This window comes from Trichosurus vulpecula, chromosome 1, assembly GCF_011100635.1.
Source record: "Trichosurus vulpecula isolate mTriVul1 chromosome 1, mTriVul1.pri, whole genome shotgun sequence".
Classification (NCBI taxonomy): domain Eukaryota; kingdom Metazoa; phylum Chordata; class Mammalia; order Diprotodontia; family Phalangeridae; genus Trichosurus; species Trichosurus vulpecula.
In genome coordinates, this window is record NC_050573.1 from 229,235,018 (window position 1) to 229,256,462 (window position 21,445).

Here is a 21,445-nt window from a genome sequence, read left to right on the forward strand (position 1 = left end):
TGAATGGGCCCAAAGAGCGGTCACTAATGGACTGATAGCAGTTGTTTGGGGAGGCATCTAGTGGAGTGCCTTAGGGATCCTCTTCAGTATTGTACCAATTAATATTTTATCATTGATTTTAATAAAGGCATAGATGGCATGCTTATTATCATGTTTGCAGATGACACAAAGATGAGAGAAATAGCTCACACATTGGATGACGGTGTCAGGATCCAAAGCAATCTCAGCAGATGAAAATACTGGGCCAAAGCAAATGAGATGAAATTTAATGATGATAAATGTAAAGACTTACTGGGTTCTAAAAAATCACCTTTGTAACCATGAGATGGGGTAGGTGGAGCTAGATAGCAGTTCCCCTGAAAGATCCAGGGATTTTAATGTTCTACAAGTTTGAACATCAGTCAGTGGTGGCCCATTGGATCCAGAGATGTTCATGTGATTTAAGCTGCATTAAGAAAAGTACAGTGTCCAGAATGAAGTTGGTGATAGTTCTCCTGCTGTACTCCCTCATCAGACCACATCTCGTCTCTGGAAACTATTTTACAAAGATCATTGATAAACTAGAGAGAAGATAACACGGATGTTAAAGGGCCTTGAGATTATCATGGTGAGTTGAGGGAAATGGTTAAGTTTAGCTTAGAGAAGAAAAGGCATTGGGGAACACATAGTCACTTTCTTCAAATATCTGAAGGGCTACTACTGGGATTGTTAGACTTGTTCTTGGTTCCAAAGGACAGAACTAGTAGAAATGAATGGAAGTGGCAAAGATGGAAATTTGGTCATGTTAGGAAAAAAACTTCCTGCAGCCTAGTGTGTAACTTCATCCATATAATTAAGTTAGAGTAATTTCAATAGACAAATTAGTATTTATTTAGCAAAATTTATTATGAAATTGACTTTAGTAATTAACATTTATATGATAAAGTAAATGCTTAAGTATTAGAAAATAGAATGAGGTCAAATCTTTCTTTAAAATTATTGGCTTCTAAGAGTACTTAAATGTAGCTCAAAAGCTTTTTTTTTTTTAAATCAGTATAGTTTCTGCAACATTATACAATTTTTTTTTTCTGCCTAGACAAATGGTGGCCCGAAGCTTGCTTGATACTTTGAAGGAAGTCAGCGATGATGAAAGAGATTGTATTGCTGTATTGGAAAGAGTCAGCAGATTAGCTGATGATTCAGGTATCTGATGTTGGAAAGTATATGTTCATATAGGGAAAGCAAATTTTTTCATGCTTTTAACATTTTAGGTCAGGTTTCTTGAGTTCATTTGATTTCATGGTAGTTATGAAAGCCTCATATGTATAAAAGAATCATACTTGTTTTGAAACTCAACCCAGTGCATATAATTCAGTTTAGCACTAAAGAAACATCCCTAGTTATTCAGACATTAATGCTTTGTATTAAAGTACTTTAATTTTAGAAATGCCTTATCAAAATAAATTTAAATTTAGCACTCTCCTTTGCATTTTTCCATAAAATTACCCAAATTTTGTTTATTCATTTGGGAGGTGAATGTTTTATATGAAGTGATGAATGGATTGTAGGTTTTATTTTAATCAAGTCCTTAGCAGATTTGATGAGAGGGAAGATAGGCAAAGGTGGCAAGGGTCTGAAAGGTCCTGGGCAGTATAGGGGATAGCTAGGTGGCACAACTGATAGAGTGTCGGGCCTGGAGTCAGGAAGACTCATTTTCCTGTGTTCAAATCTGGCCTCAAACACTTACTAGTTTTGTGACCTGGGAAAGTCACCTGACCCTCTTTGCCTCAGTTTCATGAGCTGGAGAAAGAAATGACAAACCACTCTAATCTTTGCCAAAAAAAATCCCGAATGGAATAATGAAGAGTTGGACATTACTGAACAACAACAGAAAGCAGTGCTGCTCCCATAATCAAATATTTACAGAGGAAAAAGCTTCAAAGACCATTTTTCATTTTTAAATGTACCTCCTCCTGCAAAAGGCTTGGTCCTCAGTTTCTGGTGCTTTCTCCCCCATGACTCTCTTTTATCTGCTGTGGATGTGTGATGTATCTTTTTTATATTTTGTTGTGTACATGTTGTCATTAAACTGTGAGCCTCTCAAGGGCAAAAATTTCTTCACCTTTTCTTTTTATACCTGGAACAAAGCACACTGCCTGGAGCATAGTAATGGCTTAGTAAATGTTTTCTTGCTTGTTTATGGTCATTTATCCTGCACTTCCCCTGCCTGATCATAGATCTCCATCTGATTAGATTCTTTTTTTTTCATCTGCCTTATAACTTCCATATTCTAGAAACCATTTTTACTTTATCCTCTTCTTGAGTCACTCACTGACTTTTCCTAAGTCTTTGTTACCCAAATGTGATGACTGTCACCATCTATCTACAGTCTCATGGTCCCAGAGATTTTTGTTGCCTCAAAGCCTTCACTACCTAGCAAACCCAGAATTAGTCCTTTTGATTTAGAGATAAGTGGGTTTGCTTCATAAGGAGAAATACAGTGGAGGGAAGTTCTAAGAAGATGAAATGTTGAAGGATATTTGGTGGCACATGAGGAGCTTTAGTTCCAGACCATTTGGGTCTAGAACAATTACTAATCCTAGATTATTGAAGAATAAGCCAAGGACTGGATAATGATCTGGAAATCATCAACATATAGATGCCAGTGGAACCTATGGTAGCTAATACCATCAGCAAGTGAGAGAATATAGAAAGGGGAAAAAACAAGGGTCTGGACAGAGCGTTGCGGCAAAGCCACAGATAGTGAGCATGACAAGATTGAGGGTAGCACAGTGATTGAGAAGTGAGACAGGTAGGAGGTGACTCAAGAAAACCCAGAGAAGAGACAGTATTCAGGAAGAGAGGTGACAACCATCTGGCAGAAGCATTGTCAGTTGAATGAGGTCAAAAGCCAGAATGCAGAGGGTTTAGAGGAGAAATGATAACATCCAGTGTAGACGTCATTTTAACTTTGTATGCAGTGAGCTTTGTTTACTTAAACTGTTTCTTGTGTGCTTGGTTTATATGTGACAAAATAGCCATCACCTGGATTCACTGAACTTTTGAATGCTCTGTATTTCATTTTAATTGTGGCAAGTGTTATAAAGACTTATGGTTCCTAGTACAAAGTTAATTGTAAACTAAATCTAGTAAGGATTTTTCTTTGAGAAAAATGACAGTAATTGTGTAATACTAATCAAAAGTGCTGTGTTTGGAGTCATGGGACATAGGTTTGTATCCCAGCTCTGCTACCTTTGTGAGACTTTAAACAAATCATTTGTTCCCTCTGGGCCTCAGTTTTATCATCTGTGAAAGGAAGGGAAAGGACTAGATAATCTCTAAAGGTCTCTTGTAGTTCTAAATCCTTTGATCCCATAAACCTTATTTCTTCCCTCAATATTGTTAGATTAGGTCAGTATCACACATCACACACAGCCCTCTGTAAATGAAATCATACATGATGTGATTTGGAGGCCATTCCCCCACCCCCTTCAAGATACTTTCCCCACCTCCTGTTGATGTCTGAAATTATGTTAGAGCATCTTTTAGTCTGAACTTAGATCCTGTTAAGGTATTTCACCTCTGGCTGGATAAGACCATTTTAGCCATTTATGCTGAGATCTGGTTTTAACAAGGGAGTGGATAAAAGGAGTATCCTTGGTAGGGGGAGAAATGAGAGTTGGGAAAGAAGCAGAAAAGGTAACAAAACAAGGAGCCTGGAGAGGAATAGTTAGTGTGAGTGATTGTAACAAAAAATTTTGGCTGCTTCATGGTTTTATCTAGAGCCTGCCCTTCTTCCATGGAAAAATTCAAATGGGGAGACAATTTTAGGTGTATTTCAGTTTTAAATATGTTTCATAAAGAGAGGGTGTCATTTAATAGGTAATGTGGTCCTACTCTTGGACATGGCCTTATAAATTAGTAGTCTTATCTTTGCATTTAAATATGGAAGAAGTCAATAATAGAATTCTCCCTATGTTATCTTTATAACTTCATTTGCCCCACCATCTAGGCACAAATAAAGACTCTTGGCATTCAAAACCCTTCGCAACCTGACTTTGATACCACCTTTTGAGTCTTACTATATATTACCCTCATCTAAGAATACTCAAAGTAGCCTTTTTGCTGTTCCCTAGACATTTCATCTTACAGATGGGAGTCATTCTGTAACTTTGCACAGGTTGTTTCACATGCCTGGAATTCGCATTTTCCAGCCCCTTCCACCACCATTGCCACACCCTTTTAGAAACCCTAGTTTTGCTTCAAAGCTCAGTTTATGTATTACTTCCTATGTGAAGTTCTTGCTGATTTCTTTCTTTCTACCTTCCCAAACTCCCCCATTCCCACCACTTGTGCCTCTCCCACAAATTCCCATTTATTTTATGTATACTTTTATGTGTGCATATTGTTTCCTCTATAAAAGTTACTGTAGCATATTATTGATCTGCGCATTCTCATTCTGCTAGTGTGGAACAGTGGAAAAAGCTTGAAGATCAAAGATTCAGGTTCAGATTATCATTCTGCAGATTATTAGCTGTGCAGCCATGAGCAAATCATTTCTCCTCTTTCAACCTCACTTTCCTTATTTCTAACATGGGAGTAATAATGCTTGTACTGCTTATATCATAGGATTGTTGTGAGAAAACTATGTCGAAAACCATAGGACACTCCATAAATGTGAGCTACTAGCCTACATATAACTATTTAGTTATATTTCTAATTTTCAAAGTAAAATCAACCTATGTTACTCAGTGGAAGATTTTAATCTTGATAATTAGTATATCAGACATCAGAAAATATGTATATATCACAAAAAGTTAGAAACTTTGGTATAATAGAAATAGAGATCACATGGATGAAAGTAGCGTAAGTTTTTTCTCATCTGCCCTTGTTGATATTTTCTTTGTCATCCATCAGTGCTGTCAGTTGTTGGTCTGATCCCAATCACCTAGTTAATCCAGACTACATGCCCTGATCCTCTTTGCTTTACAACATGTACTGCTTCATGGAATTTGAATAGGAAGATTTATTGTAAAGAGAGGGACATACTTAAGGAATTGATCCATTGAAGATTCTTTATAGATAGCATTTAGAATTGATGAGACACACCTTTATTTTCTCAGGCTGTCTTCTGTTCCAGGAAGGCACAGGATCTTTGTAAACACTAAACCAAAGAGAATCAACCTTGACTTCAAACTTGAATATATAGTATTGCTATAAAGAATTTGCTTCAGCAGAAATTCTTTTGGATTTGTTTGTTTATTAACATTTTTATTATTTTAATAGAGCCAACTGTGCGAGCTGAACTGATGGAACAGGTGCCTCATATTGCATTATTTTGTCAAGAAAATCGGCCTTCAATTCCATATGCTTTTTCCAAATATTTGCTGCCTATTGTGGTTAGATATCTTGCAGATCAGAATAACCAGGTAAAATTTCTATATAAATACTTACCTATTCTTAAAGGGAAATGTGTTTAGTATGACCTGATAGGAATGGATCTAAATCTGGGTAGTTTGCATTTTCTTCCCTTGGGCTGTGTCATAGGCTGACTTCTCTTCTCCCTCTACACTGTTTTTCTTGGTGAGCTCATCAGCTCTTATAGATTCAGTTATCATCTTTCTCTGATAAGTCTCAGATCTCATTATCCAGTGCTCACTTCTCTCTTAACTTCCAGTCTCAACATTTCCAGCTTTCTATTGGACATCTTGAATTAGATGTCTTATAGACATCTTAAACTCATCATGTCTGAAACTGAACTCACTATCTTTTTCCCAAAACCCCTTCTCTGTTTCTAACTGCCCTGTTAATGTGAAGAGCCCCATCATCCTCCCAGTTACCAAGGCTTTCTTCCTAGGAATCATCCTCTCTCATTCCTCATATCCAATCTGTTGCCATGTCCTATCAGTTTTACCTTTGTAACCTCTCTTGTATATGCCTTGTCTTTTCTGTGTCATAGGCCACCATCCTAGTGTAGGCATTTATTAACCCATGCCTAGACTATTACAGTAGCCTGCTAGTTGGTTTTCTACCTTTGAGCCTTTCCTACTCTAGTCCCTCCTCCACTCAGCTATCAAGTAGATCTTAAAACACAGATCTAACTATGTCATCCTTATCCCTCATTCATTTATTGAATAGGATTGAATAAATTCCAGTGACTCCTTGTGTTGTCTCCAGGATCAAATATAAAATACTCTGTTTAGCATTCAAAATCTTTTACAAACTGAGCCTTTCCTGTTTTTCTAGTTTCTTGCATCTTATTCACCCCATATGTACTGAAGTCTTGTGAACAGCCTCTTTGTTGTTCTTTGTACAAAACACTCCATCTCCCAACTCTTTGCGTTTTCGGTGGCCATCCTTCTGTACGTGGAGTTCTCTTCCTCCTCCTCGTCTCCACCTCCTGGTTTCCCTGGCTTCCTTAAAGTCCCAGCTAAAATCTCACTCTCTACAGGAAGCTTTCCCCCAATTCACCTCAGTGCTATTATTCCCTTCCCTCTGTTATCCCCAATTTATCTTGTACCTACCTTTTTTTGTACATTCTTGTTTTGAAGTTGTATCTCCTATTAGATTGAGCTCAAGATCAAAAATTGGTGGTGGCCTAGGTTTTGGTTTTTTGGTCTTTCTTTGTATCCCCAGTGCTGAGCACAGTGCCTGGCACATAGTTGGTGCTTAGTAACTGCTTGTTGACTGCCTTTTTTTTCTCTTGGGTGGCATGGTATCTTTTCAAAAAGAGCTACTTCATATCTTTAAATAATTGTTAATAAAACTTCTTGACCTCAGCTAAACCCTGAATCATCTTATATGTAATTCTTTGTGGGAATATAATAACTTACTGTTGTCACAACAGATATTAGACTATGATCATTTGCAGTATCACAGTGGAAGATTGCTCTTAGCTTGGTATGTGTATTTGCCAGCTCATGGATGTCCCTATAATGGCTATCTTTCATTATATGACGAGTCATTAAATGAAAGGATATATATGGTCTCCTAAAATCATTAAGACAGAATAGTAAATTTATTACTATTTAAATTGATGAAAAATAGGCAAAGTTCTTTTCATCTTAAAGGTTCTATTGGTGGGTAAGTTTTGAGCCCTTTGATTTCAGAAGTAAGAAGTTGGTTGGTTTATGTTGTGCATTAGAAATGTGTCATTTATTTACTTTCTATTTTGATGGTTTTTCTTTAGGTGAGAAAAACAAGTCAGGCAGCTTTGCTGACTTTGCTAGAGCAGGAGCTTATTGAGCGATTCGATGTGGAGACCAAAGTATGCCCAGTTCTTATAGACCTAACTGCACCAGATAGCAATGATGATGTGAAGACTGAAGCTGTGGCAGTGAGTAAATGATGCATCTGAATGTTAAACCTATGATATTTGAAAAGTAATTGAATATGGTTTTCTGCTTTAGTAAGATGTGTTTGTAAGTTTCCTGTTTAATATGTAGCATGAAGATTTTCTGTTGTATGTGAAATTTGCATCATATTTATTGATGCATCAATACTATGACATATTATGTCTATTAAAACTAGTCACAAATTATTGAAATTTAATGAGGAGAGAGATGGATTTGAAAGAAGAGACAATAAGCTGGTGTTTTAGAGGAAAAAAAAGATAAAAAATAAGGGATGGATTCTTTTTAAAGTGAGTCTTACTCCCTCTTTCAAGATAAAACTGTCTAAAGATGCTGCCTTGCACTTTATGGGTGATTTAAGAGGGATTTTTTTGTTGTTGTTGTTTTATTTTTAGAGGGGGGAAGGCAGGGCAGCTTGCCCAAGGTCACACAGCTACTAAGTTGTGTCAAGTGTCTGAGGTCAAATTTGAACTCAGGTCCTCCTGACTCCAGGGCTGGTGCTCTACTCGTTGCGCCACCTAGCTGCCCCTAGGGATTTTTTAAAATAATAATTTTAACTATGCAATTTTTTTGCCTTGTGTACTGATGAACCTAACAATGTAACACCACTGTACTTACTGTATATTTGCTTTATTCTTTTAAGAAGATTTATTTACACTTGTCCCAGGTTTAGTTTTTTTCCCCTAAAAGGGCATATTCACAATCCCTTTTCTGTTTCCAACTGTTGCTTTTCAATTTTATGAAACAATCCTATATTTGGGGTTTTTTTTAACTTAAAGTATTTGTTTTGTTTTTTATTTAAAGTTGTTAGTATGGTAGAACTCTTAAAACAGCAGATAAATTTGTCAGTTACCAGAATTTGATTGGCTTTAAAAAAAAAAAGGAATACTTAGGTCTGTGTATGAAAATCCATTTTAGTGCAGTTATGCCACATTAATTTTTTTTTACTGTAATAATTGTATCCCCAGCACTGAGACCTTAAGGGGAGGGTAAAGAATTGATATTCAGTCTTTGCCTTCAGTTGCTTATACTGTCACTTAAAAAAAGTATACAAGTTTACAATTAGAGAATATAATATGATCAAATGAAAAATTTAATACTAAGGAATAAAGAAAAATAATTGCTGATATCCTTTTAAAAATTATCCTTTGTTAATAGATCTGTTTGCATTATCTCTTTTGGACACGATTTGCTTCATTCAGTACTCTGGTTAGTAGTTAATTTATGCCAATACTGAATTAAATTTAATCTTTCATTCAGAAGGCAATGCCTCAGGCTTATTGTTTTTATCATTTTATCATTGTATCATATACTTTGATGCATCAGTTACCACTAATTTTTAGTTGATCAGTGGTAGCCTTGACCTGACTGCTGTTCTACACTGAATAGTTGGAATTTAAAAGTGCATTTTTGTTTTAAAATATATTTTGGATATAGAAATTGTAAGGATTTTGAATCAGTTTCTTCAAATAGATGGTAAACTACAGATAAAAGTTTATATTTTGCTACCACTCTGTTATTAATTGGTAGGTAATGTACTCTGCTGTGATTTTCTAGGTAATTTTGTCTTAATATGTGTTATGAAAATTAATCTGCCTGTCAGATTAGTTGAAAGTGAGATTATCTTTTTTAGCTTTTGAATAAGCAAAGAATATAAATATGGAAGAAGCTTATACTTTTTGTGTGTCTTTTAATCTTTGGGTCTAAGGGTGAATATTTATTATATTCTAGTCTATAATTTTTTAAAAGTAGATAATTTAAGTATCCCTTTTTAATGTTTATTATAGAGTGAGCATAATGATTATTTGATGGATAAGGAGTCATATCTTACCGTACTTCACCAAATAACTGCAAGGTTGGGGGAAAGAGAGTTTTAGAAATGTAATGCTAGAGGAAGAGCTAAGATAGTAGTGCAGGCTGAGCTCCCACCTAAACCTCCATACAGATATAGAAAATACTCTAGACTGAGTTCTGATCTGTAATGCTGAGGAGAAATCAGTCATTTTCCCATGCCAGGTTTGCATAGAGAATCAAACAGAGCGATCAGGATAGGATTCTATCCAGGAAGAGCTACTCAAAGCATTCCAAGTACAAGATAAGGTTGTGCACCAGGTGAAGATGAGGTTCCAAATCCAGTAAAGGAGGATGCAGCCTTGTACAGGGTATAAGAATAGATGCCACCTGATAGTTATGTTGCTCCTGGCTGTAGAGATGACTGGAGTATACCAGCCCCATGGAGGGTGGTGCTCCAAGGTAAGGAGCAATTGTGGATCCTAGGCTGTGTACTGAGCAAGAAGCAGATGTGTCTCTGACACCAGGATTAAACTGGAGTTATAGTTCTATCCTCCAGCCCACTGTGAAGCCTGCAGTGAAATAACCAGGGCAGGAATCACAGACCAAAGGGGAGCCTGCATTTCTGTCCCTCTGTACCAGCAGAGCTTTCTGGCTGCCTAATGTTGGCTGAGTTCAACTGCAGTCTACTGAAGTACCAGATGAGGCAAACCCACAGATATTGCTCAAACCCACATCCAAGTCAGGAAATAGTAGTGCTCAGAACAGAAGAACAGAAATTGAACTTGGCCTCTAGTCAGACCATTTGGGGAGCACTGAAAGTTTGCATGTCCCCAACCTGAGCTGTCCATGAAATCCTAGAGTAACTTAACACTTACTACACTTAAGCAAGCAGTAACCCAACTAGCCTAGACATTGCCCCTAGAACTACACAGAGCCCAGCCCTAACAAAAAGTCCAGAGTAAAGAAGTAAGCTTGGAGATGAGGAAAAAAAAGAATCCCCATAAAAAGGTATTATGGTGACAAGGACATTTAAGACAAATCCAGAAGAGAATCACTCCAAAACATCTATAGTTAAAGCCTCAGAGAAAAATACAACTTGAGCACAAGTTCAGCTAAAATTCCTAGAAAAGATAAAGCCAGAGTTAAAACATGTGTTTATGAATTAAATGGGTGTGCTAGAGGAAAGAAAAATAAATGAAGGCCAATGAAAAAATAATTGGAAAGAGAATTAACTGTTTGGTACAAAAAATATAAAACCTAGAAACCAACTCTTTGACAACAGAATGGCCCAAATAGAAATTAGACTCCATGAGACAACAAGAAATACTAAAAGTCAAAAAACAAAACAAAACCTAAAAAAAAATAGAATGAAATGTAGTTTGGCTCATGGAAATAACAACTGACATGAAAAACAGTTTGAGGAAATACAATTTAAGAATCATCAGACTTCCAGAAAGCCATGACCAAAAAAGAGCCAAGAAATCATAAAATAAAACTGCCTAAACCTTAGACCCAGAAGACAAAATGGAAATTAAAGAATCCATTGCTCACCTGAAAGAAAGCCCAGAATGAAAAGTATTGGGAACATTATTGCCAAAACAAAAGCTTCCAAGTCAAAATTACTGCAAGTGACCAAAAAGAAAGAATTCAGGTACCAAGTAGCCATTGTTAGGATCACACATAATTTAGCAGCCACCACTATAAAGGAGTGCAGAAAGCTTGGAATATGACATTTCTGAAGGCAAAAGATCTAGGCTTATGACCAAAAGTAATTTACCCAGCAAAACTGAGTATAATCCTACAGGGGAAAGAGTTGATCTTTAATGAAATAGAGGACTTCAGGTATTCATGGTGCAAAGACTAGAGCTGTACAGAAACTCTGAAGTGCAGATGCAGAAATTGAGATACACAAAAATTTAAACAATAGTGACCACTTATAAGCCGCTAAACAAGTATTAATTGTTTACATTATAATAGGAAGAGATAAATGTGTCGCCTTAGAACCTTATCATCAGGAGAGACCTGGGTATGCCAGTTCTTTCATGTTTAGATTGGATAAGGAAGGGGAAGGGTGGGGATTATCTTAAATGATTGGGGGTACACAAATTGTAGTTTATACAAACAAGTAGGATAGAATAAGGAGAGTGTTTGATACTTGAACCTCACTGTCATCTGAATTGCTCAAAGGAGGGGGAAAGTGCACCTACTGTTGGATATATAAATACATTTCACTCAGCAAGGAAACAGAAGGGGAAGGGAGACAGGAGAAATAACAGGGAAGGTAGGTTAAGGGCAGGAGTAGTCTTCAGCAAAATATAGCAAGGATGTATGTAGGAAAATATATATATATATATATATATATAGTAGTGATGGCAAAGAATTGGAAACGGGGAGTGCTTACCATTGGGGAATGGCTGCACAAGTTATGTATATATACATATGTATTATATAAGGGTAATAAAATATTATTGTGCTGTAAGAAACGATGAAGAGTGAGATAAGGAACCAGAGAAATGGTTTTATATGGCAACAACAATACTGTTAAATAGCAAATAACTGACTTGGGAACTTTAATCTATTAATTCACCTAACGTGATACCAGAGCACTAATGATAAAACATGTTCTCTACCTCCTAATACAGAGGTGAAGGACTCAGAGTGTAGATTGAGACATTTTTTTAGATATAGCCAATTTGGGAATTTGTTTTGTTTGAACTATACATGGTCATAGTAGAGATTTTTTTTCTCTTTTAAGAGGGGGAAGGAAGAGAAAGCAGATTTTAGCTGATTGAAAAAAATTAATTAAAAATGCAGTGGTACTCATTTTTTGAAGTGTAAGTAACTTCATTGGAAGGGGGGCAGATTATTTAGATCATTTTCATCTTTTGATTCTTCATACCTTCTGTATTATTGCTTATTAATTTCTCCATTAGAATTAGCCAGAAGAAATAAAAGGAGACAATTCACTTAAATTTTCTGTCCTTTAGCCAGTACAAGGTGAAAGATTTTAATTATAAAATTATAGAATATGAGAGCTGAAACAGACCTTAGAGATTAACTTGTCCAGTTTGTCTTGTTTTACTGATGAGAATGAGAACCAGAGAATTTATTATTTCCTTAAGGTTAGTCACATAAGTGGCAAAGCTAAAACTTGAATCTAGATGTTTTATTTTTCTGACATAAGTGTGTTTTCAAAAGGTTGACACCTTTGACTAAAGTAAGATTTTGTAATTATCTGTGGATTTACCGGGGCTTTTGAACATTTTAGGCATTTTGTAAATTGTTAGTTGATTTTCATTCATACAAATATTCTTACTCCTAGTAGAATAAACAAAGTAGAGTCATCTGTTATTAATCTGTATAATATGTTACAGAATAACAGCTCAAATTCATATAATGCTTTAATATTTTCAACGTGCTTTGCTCACAACATGCCTGTGAAATAGATAGAAACTTTGATTCTGAGAAGTTAAATGATCCCACGATCACATATAGCTAGTATTTCTGACAATTCAAACTTGGGTCTCCTGACTTCATTATTCCATCTAGTGTACCACATTTCCTCATGGCTTAGACTGCATGGTTCTCTCTCTGTCTCTGTCTGTCTGTCTGTCTGTCTCTCTCTCTCTCTTTCACACACACACATACACACACATACATTATGTAATGTTTGATTATGTAATTTAAATGAATTAAAGTGGTGCTTTAAGATGTTTCTAAGCTTACTATGGCTTTACTTTGCTCTTAGATAATGTGCAAGATGGCACCCATGGTCGGAAAGGACATTACAGAGCGACTTATCCTCCCTAGATTTTGTGAGATGTGCTGTGACTGCAGAATGTTTCATGTTCGGAAGGTATTGCACCTTAGGTTCTTTGAGAGTACAGGGTCGTAGTAGTAGTGAATTACAAGAATTGACTGTTATAAAATGACATTGTATTAGACTTGCTATTTTGATATATCAGTGTTATTTATTTCTTGACAGGTCTGTGCTGCTAATTTTGGAGACATTTGCAGCGTAGTTGGGCAACAAGCTACTGAGGAAATGTTGGTAAGTGTTACAGTTAAAAAAGATTTAAGCATTAGAAATATTAGAAAATAATTTTAAATAAATTCCTGAAGTGTATGTGATACCCAAAACTTTTTACACAAAGTCCTACGATTTTAATATGATTTTGTGCAATGAAAATGTCTGAGGTTTTCCTTGTAGTTCTTGGCACATGGGATAAAGGATCTTTTATAGATAAACATAATTGAAATAGCACAGTTTTTTATATGAACATAATATATAGAGTATTCAGATATCTTTATTTTTCATTAAGTTGATTTTATAATGTTGTTTCTGTCTTTTTTATATTTAATACTGCCTTAAGTTTGTGGGACTTTTTTTTTTTAATACTAACTAGGAGGACTAAGTATATCAATTGATATGAAAACATTTTATTAAAATTTTACTTTGAAATAAAAATGTTCTTTCTATCTCTTTGCCTCAGCAATAAAAAATGCATTGTCAGTGCAACTTAGTTCTTTAAAGTATTCTTAAATTCTAGCCCTTCTGTTAAAAAATGATTATAAACTTTTGATTATCAGCATAGCTAATTAAACTTGCTCTGTGATTATTCTATTAATTCGAACTCCTAAAATATTATTTTTTCGGTTACTCCCTCTTGTCCTTACAGAATTATTTTTCCATTTTTCCTTTGTATTTAATAAAATTTATAAACTTTTTGATATTATTTCATTTGAACCTCAAAACAACCCTATGAAGGTGGATAGATACCATAGATATTTAGCACTCTAACTATTATGTCATGTTGGCTTATATACCTGTTCTTCTGGTTCATTTTTTTTCCACTTTGCATAGACTGCCATCTGCATAATTGGAGGTAATACCCACGTAAAGGAAATCAGTCAACAAGCATATAAACCTTTCCTTTGTGCCAGGTATTGTGATAGGTGGTAGGATCCGTTGGCATATTAGAGTATTATTTCACACAGGTCTTTTCAGGTTAATTTACAGTCTTCATACTTGTTGATCTTATTCTGTTACATTAATACACCATGATTTATTTGCTCATCCCCTTGTTGCTGGATATTTAGTTTTTTTTTTTTTTGGCCATTAAGAATAGGCTGCAATGAAAGTTTTTGAACAGATAATTTTTTTTATTGTTTTTTTCCAGTTAACATTTTCAAGGTATATTTCCAACAATGGAATTGTTGAGTCAAAAAGTGGGATGATTTATGTAATTTTTGCTTCATGCTACCATATTTTTGTCCAGGGAAAAAAGTGTGCAATTTCACTAAAAACAAATATATAGCTACTTTTCTACCACTCTGCCAGCAACAAGTCTTATTACTTTTAATATCTTTGCCATTTTAGTGAATGTAAGATAATACTTTATAACTTTTTATTGGATCATAGATTTAGAGATGGAAAAGGAAAAGTAATTTAGGCCAACCTCATTTTACACATGAGAAAACTGAGATCGAGAAGTTAAGTGACATAGGAATGAGTGGCAGAGCCAGGATTCAAGCTCTTGTCCTCTTGACTAAATTTAGAGTGTTTTCCATGCCACCACACTTATTCCCTGGTATAGTTTGTAACTCTTTGATTTTAGTGAAGAAGCTTTTTTTGAATCTATTAACTTTTTTTTCCTTCTTCTGAAAGTTCACTCTTCATTTTCTGTGATTATTATGGACTGAGAAGGAGCCTTGTAAATTTGTAACTGTTCCTTATATATTTTTGATGTCACATTTTTTTCTATTTTATTTGCCATGTTTTTCTCAATCTCTTGTTGTGTGTGTGTCTTTGTGATATGATGCACTTCTGTCTTATCCCTATAAAAATTCTTTCTATTTGTTGACTCGTGAAAAAGTCATCTGAAGAAATGGTTTTCAAGGATTGGTTTGTAGGGAAAATAATCTTTTGATGTACAAAAAAGCTACTAACAAAAATCACAATTACCTTCCATTTAGATAATTTTAAAAATAAATGTCCCAATCTTTTTAAGTGGGGATTCCTTCCTTCCCCAATGAAATGTTAGTAGAGAAGTCCTACTAAGTACCACCTGCCCCTTCTATAAAAATATGCACATAAAACATACCTATTTTGTCTTCCCCGTGTAGCTTCCAAGGTTTTTCCAGCTTTGTTCAGATAACGTCTGGGGAGTAAGAAAGGCTTGTGCTGAGTGCTTCATGGCTGTTTCGTGTGCAACATCTCAAGAAATCCGTCGGACAAAATTGTCAACACTTTTTATTAATCTGATCAGTGATCCTTCACGATGGGTAGGATTTTGTTTTAATTAAGTATCTTTTTGTCCTTCTGATCTGTAAAGCGTGTATTAAATTTCTGTCTCCTACGTAAAGCACTAGTTTAGATTTATTTAAGTTAATATTATTGCTTTTAAGAATAGACTAAAGCAAAAGAATGCCTTAGTTCATCTAGTCCAACTCCCTCGTTTAACGGATTGGGAAACTGAAGCCCAGAGAAGTAAGTGACTTAACCTAATGGTCAAATGAGTAGGTGACCCAGGATTTGAACTCACGTCCTTCGACTTCAGATCCAGTGACTCTTCGTGGTGTCTTTCATAACTGGTTGGATTCTAATAGGTGCAGTTATACCTCCTAGAGAAGGGATAAGTGGGTTCATACTTCTAGGAGATGGTAGAATTTGCACAGGCTACAACATTTATGTATCCACCCTGCAGATGTGATTCTTTGTGAAACTATGTGTCCTACCTTTGATCCTTCCCAGTCCTTAATCCATGGACAATAGTCTTAGGCGTGAATGGAGAACTACCAGAATGAATTTCAGATTCTTCAGAACCTCCCCTCACATACTACCAGTCCTCCTCTTCCCCCTTGGAGTATGCCTAGTACTGGAATCTCTAGATGTATACATTTTAGACAAATCATATAATTCCAAATTCTTTTCCAGAATGGTTGGACTAATTTACAGTCCCTCCAACAGTGAATTTTCCTAATTTTTAGTATCTCGGCTAAGTTAATATGTTGGGAGTTTTTAAATGTGCATCATAAAATTTTAGTCCATGGGATTCTACTTATCCTGTCTCTAAATCCTTTGACATCTATTCTATCCCAATCTAGGTTGTATATCTACTTCCTTTTCTCATTCATAAATTTTAAAATGCTGAGTTCACTTCCTTCATGTGGTTCCTGACATTTTTTACCCAGGCAACCAGTTCCTCCTTATTGGTGAAAATCAGATCTAAAATAGAATTTCTTCTTGTTTGTTCCTTCTGAAGATTGAAATTAATATTAAGGCAAGTCAGGAAAGTATTACCTATTTGACTTGTGGCAAGTTTTAGAACATCTGGATAATCAAAATTTCTCTTTAATATTCTATCATGCCTCTGTGCTAAGTTTGTGGTCTGTTTGCCAAACTCTTTTTCTCTATTTCCTCTTATCTCTAGGTGGTTTGTAATATATGCCGATGACATTACTTGTGTTTGTACCTCCATTGATCTTTACCCTAATGGATTCTGCCATGCTTCCTTTCTGGTTTCTTGATTTCCTCACAAGTGTAGATAGCTTCTTAAGATGAGTTGTTCTACCACTGTGCCAGCTTCCTTTTTTTTATCCTGTCTTTTGAGACAGGTTATGCCTTTTTCTAGTCATATTTCAATCATTAATTTCATCCCACGAAGTCTCAGTTGATACTTACAAGGTCAAATTTGCTTTCTTTCATCACGATTTCTAGTCTATCTTGTTTGTTAACCACATTTTGTATATTGGAGTTTAGCTGTCTGAGATGTCTGGAGAGATTTTCCTATCATATCTTGGGTACAAGCCTCAGGAAAACACTTCTTCATTATTATTAAATTGACAAATAGTGTCTCATTATTCCAGAGTCACAAACTACCCTGACTCCTCCCTTCTTCTTTTGATCCTTATAAGATGCTCTTTCACCAGACAGTGGTTGGAGAACTGCAATATTATTCTTAAAATGTCAAGCAGATACTTTCTTTTGAATATTCAGCATCTTCTCCCTTGGGAAGAACCTCATATCTATTTCTTAACCCCATGTAATCATTGAAGCTTTGCCACATTCTGTTCTTCCATCTCCTGACATATATTAGAAGTTCTTTCTATATCTTCAGATCCTTCCCTCCATCCCCCACATTTGTTAACCCTTCCATTTTTTTTTTACAAGTAATTTCAGTTTTCCTCATAACCTACAGAATGGAGACAGATTCTTTTAAGACAGTAAAGTAAATGCTTTCTGGAGAAAATGGTATCTGAACTGAGCAGGGATTTTAGCACTCAGGTATTAAATCTGTTATAAGCATTGGAAGGTGTAGCTAAAGCATTGACTTAGAGGACAGGACAAAAATGAAACACAAATCATCCAGTTTAGCTATACCATATACTCACCTCATTTGTATTTGAGAATACTGTTAGAGTAAAATTATAGAGGGGAGCTTAAATGACAAGGTCAGGAAATTAAATAATCTGTAGTCTTTGAGGACTACTGAAGAATTTTGACTAGAGTGCCTTAGGAATATTACTTGAGCGAGCTTTGGAGGATGGATTGGAGAAGTGAAAGACTGGAGATAGTAAGGCCATTTAAGAAAATATTATATTAATCTTTTGGAAGAGAGAGAAGTACCTGAACTAGGGTGATTGTGACAGAAGTGTAGAGAAGGGCCTAGTTGCTTGAAAGATTGTGGTGATAGACAAAGGACTTTGCAACACTTTGGATTGGAGGTAAGGGATATGGAAGAATGAATAAAGTTTGCTCCAAGTTTGTGAACATGGGAGGATAGTGGATGCCATTCATAGAAATACAGAATTTTAGAAAGATATAGGTACCATTTTAGATATGTTGACATCCATTTGGAAATACACATCTGGCAGTTGGGAAAGAAGAGATCTAAGCAGTTGTATATGAAGTTGTACATGAGTATATAGTAGTTGTATATGAAGCTCTAGAGAAATAGATGATAAATGAAGTAGAAGGAGTGGATGATAGCACCAAATTAGATTGCACGAAGAGGGTAGGAAAGAGAAGGCCTAGGACAGAACAGTAGGGAGTACCCACTTCAGAGTGAAATAGGAAAATGAGGATTCTGCAAAAGAGACAGAGGAGTAGTCAAGCTATGAGAGTGAAATATCATTTAGTTACTTTCTTCCTGTGGGTGACAGAATTTTATATATCCTTTCTCTGACTATTTTGTCCTAATGTTTTATAGTTTCTCTAGCTCAAACTCCAAATGTCCAAATCCCAATAGAAATTTGGAAATTAAAAAAAGAGAAAATATGTGAAAAGTTAGTCAACAACAAATTTGATCAGTAGACATTTATTAAGGATCTACTATGTGCCTGGCACTGTGCTAAGCTCTGGGGATAAATTGAAATAGAGGAGGCAGGGGTTACAATCAGTGATAATTCAATTAGTTTTTGAGCTATTCTACTCTACCTTATTTTCCAACTTCACTATATTAAATATATGATCATGTTGTGGAAGGCAGTTTATCTCCCATTGTAAGCTTCCTTTGCCAAAGAATCTGTCATGTTTATATGCTATTCATATATTTTTTTAATTTTTTGTTAGGTTCGTCAAGCAGCCTTTCAGTCTCTGGGACCTTTCATATCAACTTTTGCTAATCCATCTAGCTCAGGCCAGTATTTTAAAGAAGAAAATAAGAACTCAGAAGATATTGTCCTAGAAGAAAAGAACAGGTATAATTTCTGGTTCTTTTTTTTTTTTCTTTATTTTGATTTTACTACTTTCAAAATGTTCTTTTACTATCTTAAAAAAAATTTTTTTGAGAAAGTAAGGAAATATTTTTTTGACTGTGGCAGCCAAAAGAAGCAGGCAGCATGACATAATGAGTAGTAACTGGTGTTAGAGTTTGGGAGACCTGGATTCAAGTCCTACCTCTGCCATGTGCTGATTCTGTAACTTTTCTTAGGCAAGTCACTTAACCTCTTAGTGCCCCCAGGTAATTCTCTTTTAGCACTCTAAGTTGAAGAGAATCTGTATTGGTTAAAAAAAAAAAAAGTTCCTAACTGGGAGCAACTAAAGCAGTAAAGATGATGGATAGGAGGTAGTAATATAGACCAACTCCTCCCACAGCCACTCTAACCAAGATCTGAGGGGAACGCCAGACTGAGTCATGATTGGAAAATCTCGGGAGAAGCCATAGTGTGCCTGAAAGCATAAATTCCTCCTGTTGGCAAGTGAATAGGGCAACAATTATGAAACCCAAAGTGGGCCTATAGTTCTGTCACTCTGACCTTGGAGCAGGAATATCAGATTTAACCTGCAAACTCAGAGGGATTTTGGATTTAATATCTGGGTGAACGTTCAGGATGGACTGGTATTGTTTCTGCCCCTGGGCTCAATAGGTTCAGCTAGGTCAGAGCAACGAGCCAAGAATAAGGGCTGGGAGATCAAGGGTCAGCCTACAACTCTTTATCTAAACCTGCAGAGATCCCTCTGGTTAGCTCATAGGAACTGGGGTCAACTGTCTCCTGTCTCCTAGAGCTCTACCTAAGGACACAAGTCTATAGTTGTGTTACCCAGGCCCAAATGCTCAGTCTATGAGGGCAGTTATATGCCCTTCCTCCACTTCAGGCTCACTGGAAGTTTATGGTTCCCTGACTAGAGCTATCCTTGTGATATTTGCAAAGCATTACCCACCCTTAATAATGAGAAAATAGATTTTTGTTAACTGGAAAAAAAATTAAGTTAAGCTGAGCTATCATCTCATACCTAAGTCGGCTGATAGGACAGAAAAGGAAAATGACACATGGGGATGGGGCTGTGGGAGCAAATTGAAACACTAATGTACTTTGGTGAAGTTGTATACTGATTCAACCATTTTGTAGAGCAGAATAAGAACTATGCCTGTTGACCAAGCAATAGCACTGCTGGATCTGTATCCCAAAGAGATGAAAAACAAAAAGGAAAAGGACATATGTGTACAAAAATCTTTATAACAGCTCTTTCAGTGGTAGCAAAGAATTGGAAATTGAGAGGATGTCCATCAATTGGAGAATGGCAGAAAAGTTGTTATATATGATTGTGATGAAATACTATTGTGCTGTAAGAAATGCTAGTGAGCAGGATGCTCTCAGAAAAACCTGGAAAGACTTTACATGCAAAGTGAAATGATAAGAAACAGGAGAACATTATGCACAGTAACAGCAATATTGTATGATGATCAGCTGTGAATGACATAGCTGTTTTAAACAATACAGTGATCCAAGACCATCCTGAAGTACTTATGATGAAAAATGCTATCAAGAGAAAGAACTAATGGATCAAAACATAATTTTTCTTTATTTTTCTTGGTGTTTTTCTTGGGCGGGGGAGGGGAGGTCTGTGTTTTCTTTCACAACATGGAAATCTGTTTTGCATAACTGTACTTTATAATCCATATCAAATTGCTTGCCTTCTCAAGGCGTGTGGGGGGGGAGGGGGAGGTTGAGGGAGAGAGTTTGGAACTCAAAATTTAAAAAAAAGTATTAAAAATTGTTTTTACATATAATTGGGGGAAAATGAAATATTTAATCATTAAAGATTCAAAAAAGCTAAGTTGAATTGAAAAGAAAAAACATGCAGTCCCCAAAACTACAGCAACAGGACCCCAGATAATACAGCTCAGGGCCCATATATGGCACATATTCTCTCCAGATGCACAGTTTGGCTCACCACATGGCCCAATTTAGGAAGTAAGGCTAGAAGAACAATTAAGCACCGCTTCCTTCCTTCCCCCCCCCCTCCCCAAAAAAAAACCCTAACCAACAAACTACAAGTATAATGAACCATTTAATGGTGCCAGGGACACCCAAGACAAACCCGGAAGAGGAGAATAAAACATCTGTCTGCAGGCAAAGCCTCAAAGAAGCTTTGAACTTACAGCTTAGCTGTAAAGTCACCTAGAGTTCCTAGAAGAAATGAAGCAAGAGTTAGAGAGTTTTAAAGTATTATTATAAATGAAATGAGAGTGACAGAGGAACAAATTGGAAAAGAGATGAGAGATTCAGAGAAAAGACTTAAAAAGTAAATTAACCACATAGTATGAGTGGTATAAAACCTTCCCCAAGTAACAGACTCCTTAAAAATGGACCAAATAGAAGTTAATGCCTCCATGAGACAACCAGATATTAGAACAAGGTCAAAAGCCTGGAATAGAAAATAATGGAAGAAAAAGTATAGATCTCACATAATAAACAATTGACATGAAAAACAGAGCAGAGAGAGAGAATTTAAGAATTATTGGACTCTTCAAAAGTCATGACGAAAAGTAGAGCCAGGATGCCATATTTCAAGAATCATGAAAGAAAAGCTG

General features: G+C 35.9%; 1 protein-coding gene across 4 annotated transcripts in view; it reads left to right on the forward strand.

The window, feature by feature from the left end:
- Window positions 1–21,445, forward strand: part of PPP4R1 (protein phosphatase 4 regulatory subunit 1) — a 79,374-nt gene that overhangs the window by 20,846 nt on the left and 37,083 nt on the right. For 3 of the 4 annotated variants that reach the window (XM_036760116.1, XM_036760124.1, XM_036760133.1), the window contains exons 4-10: window positions 1,076–1,182; window positions 5,266–5,408; window positions 7,169–7,315; window positions 12,874–12,981; window positions 13,111–13,176; window positions 15,252–15,410; window positions 18,700–18,827. In XM_036760116.1, coding sequence (XP_036616011.1) covers window positions 1,076–1,182; window positions 5,266–5,408; window positions 7,169–7,315; window positions 12,874–12,981; window positions 13,111–13,176; window positions 15,252–15,410; window positions 18,700–18,827 — 858 coding nt within the window. Of the gene's footprint in view, window positions 1–539; window positions 608–1,075; window positions 1,183–5,265; window positions 5,409–7,168; window positions 7,316–12,873; window positions 12,982–13,110; window positions 13,177–15,251; window positions 15,411–18,699; window positions 18,828–21,445 lie in introns of those variants that run through there. The other variant, XM_036760142.1, reaches the window with a different exon arrangement.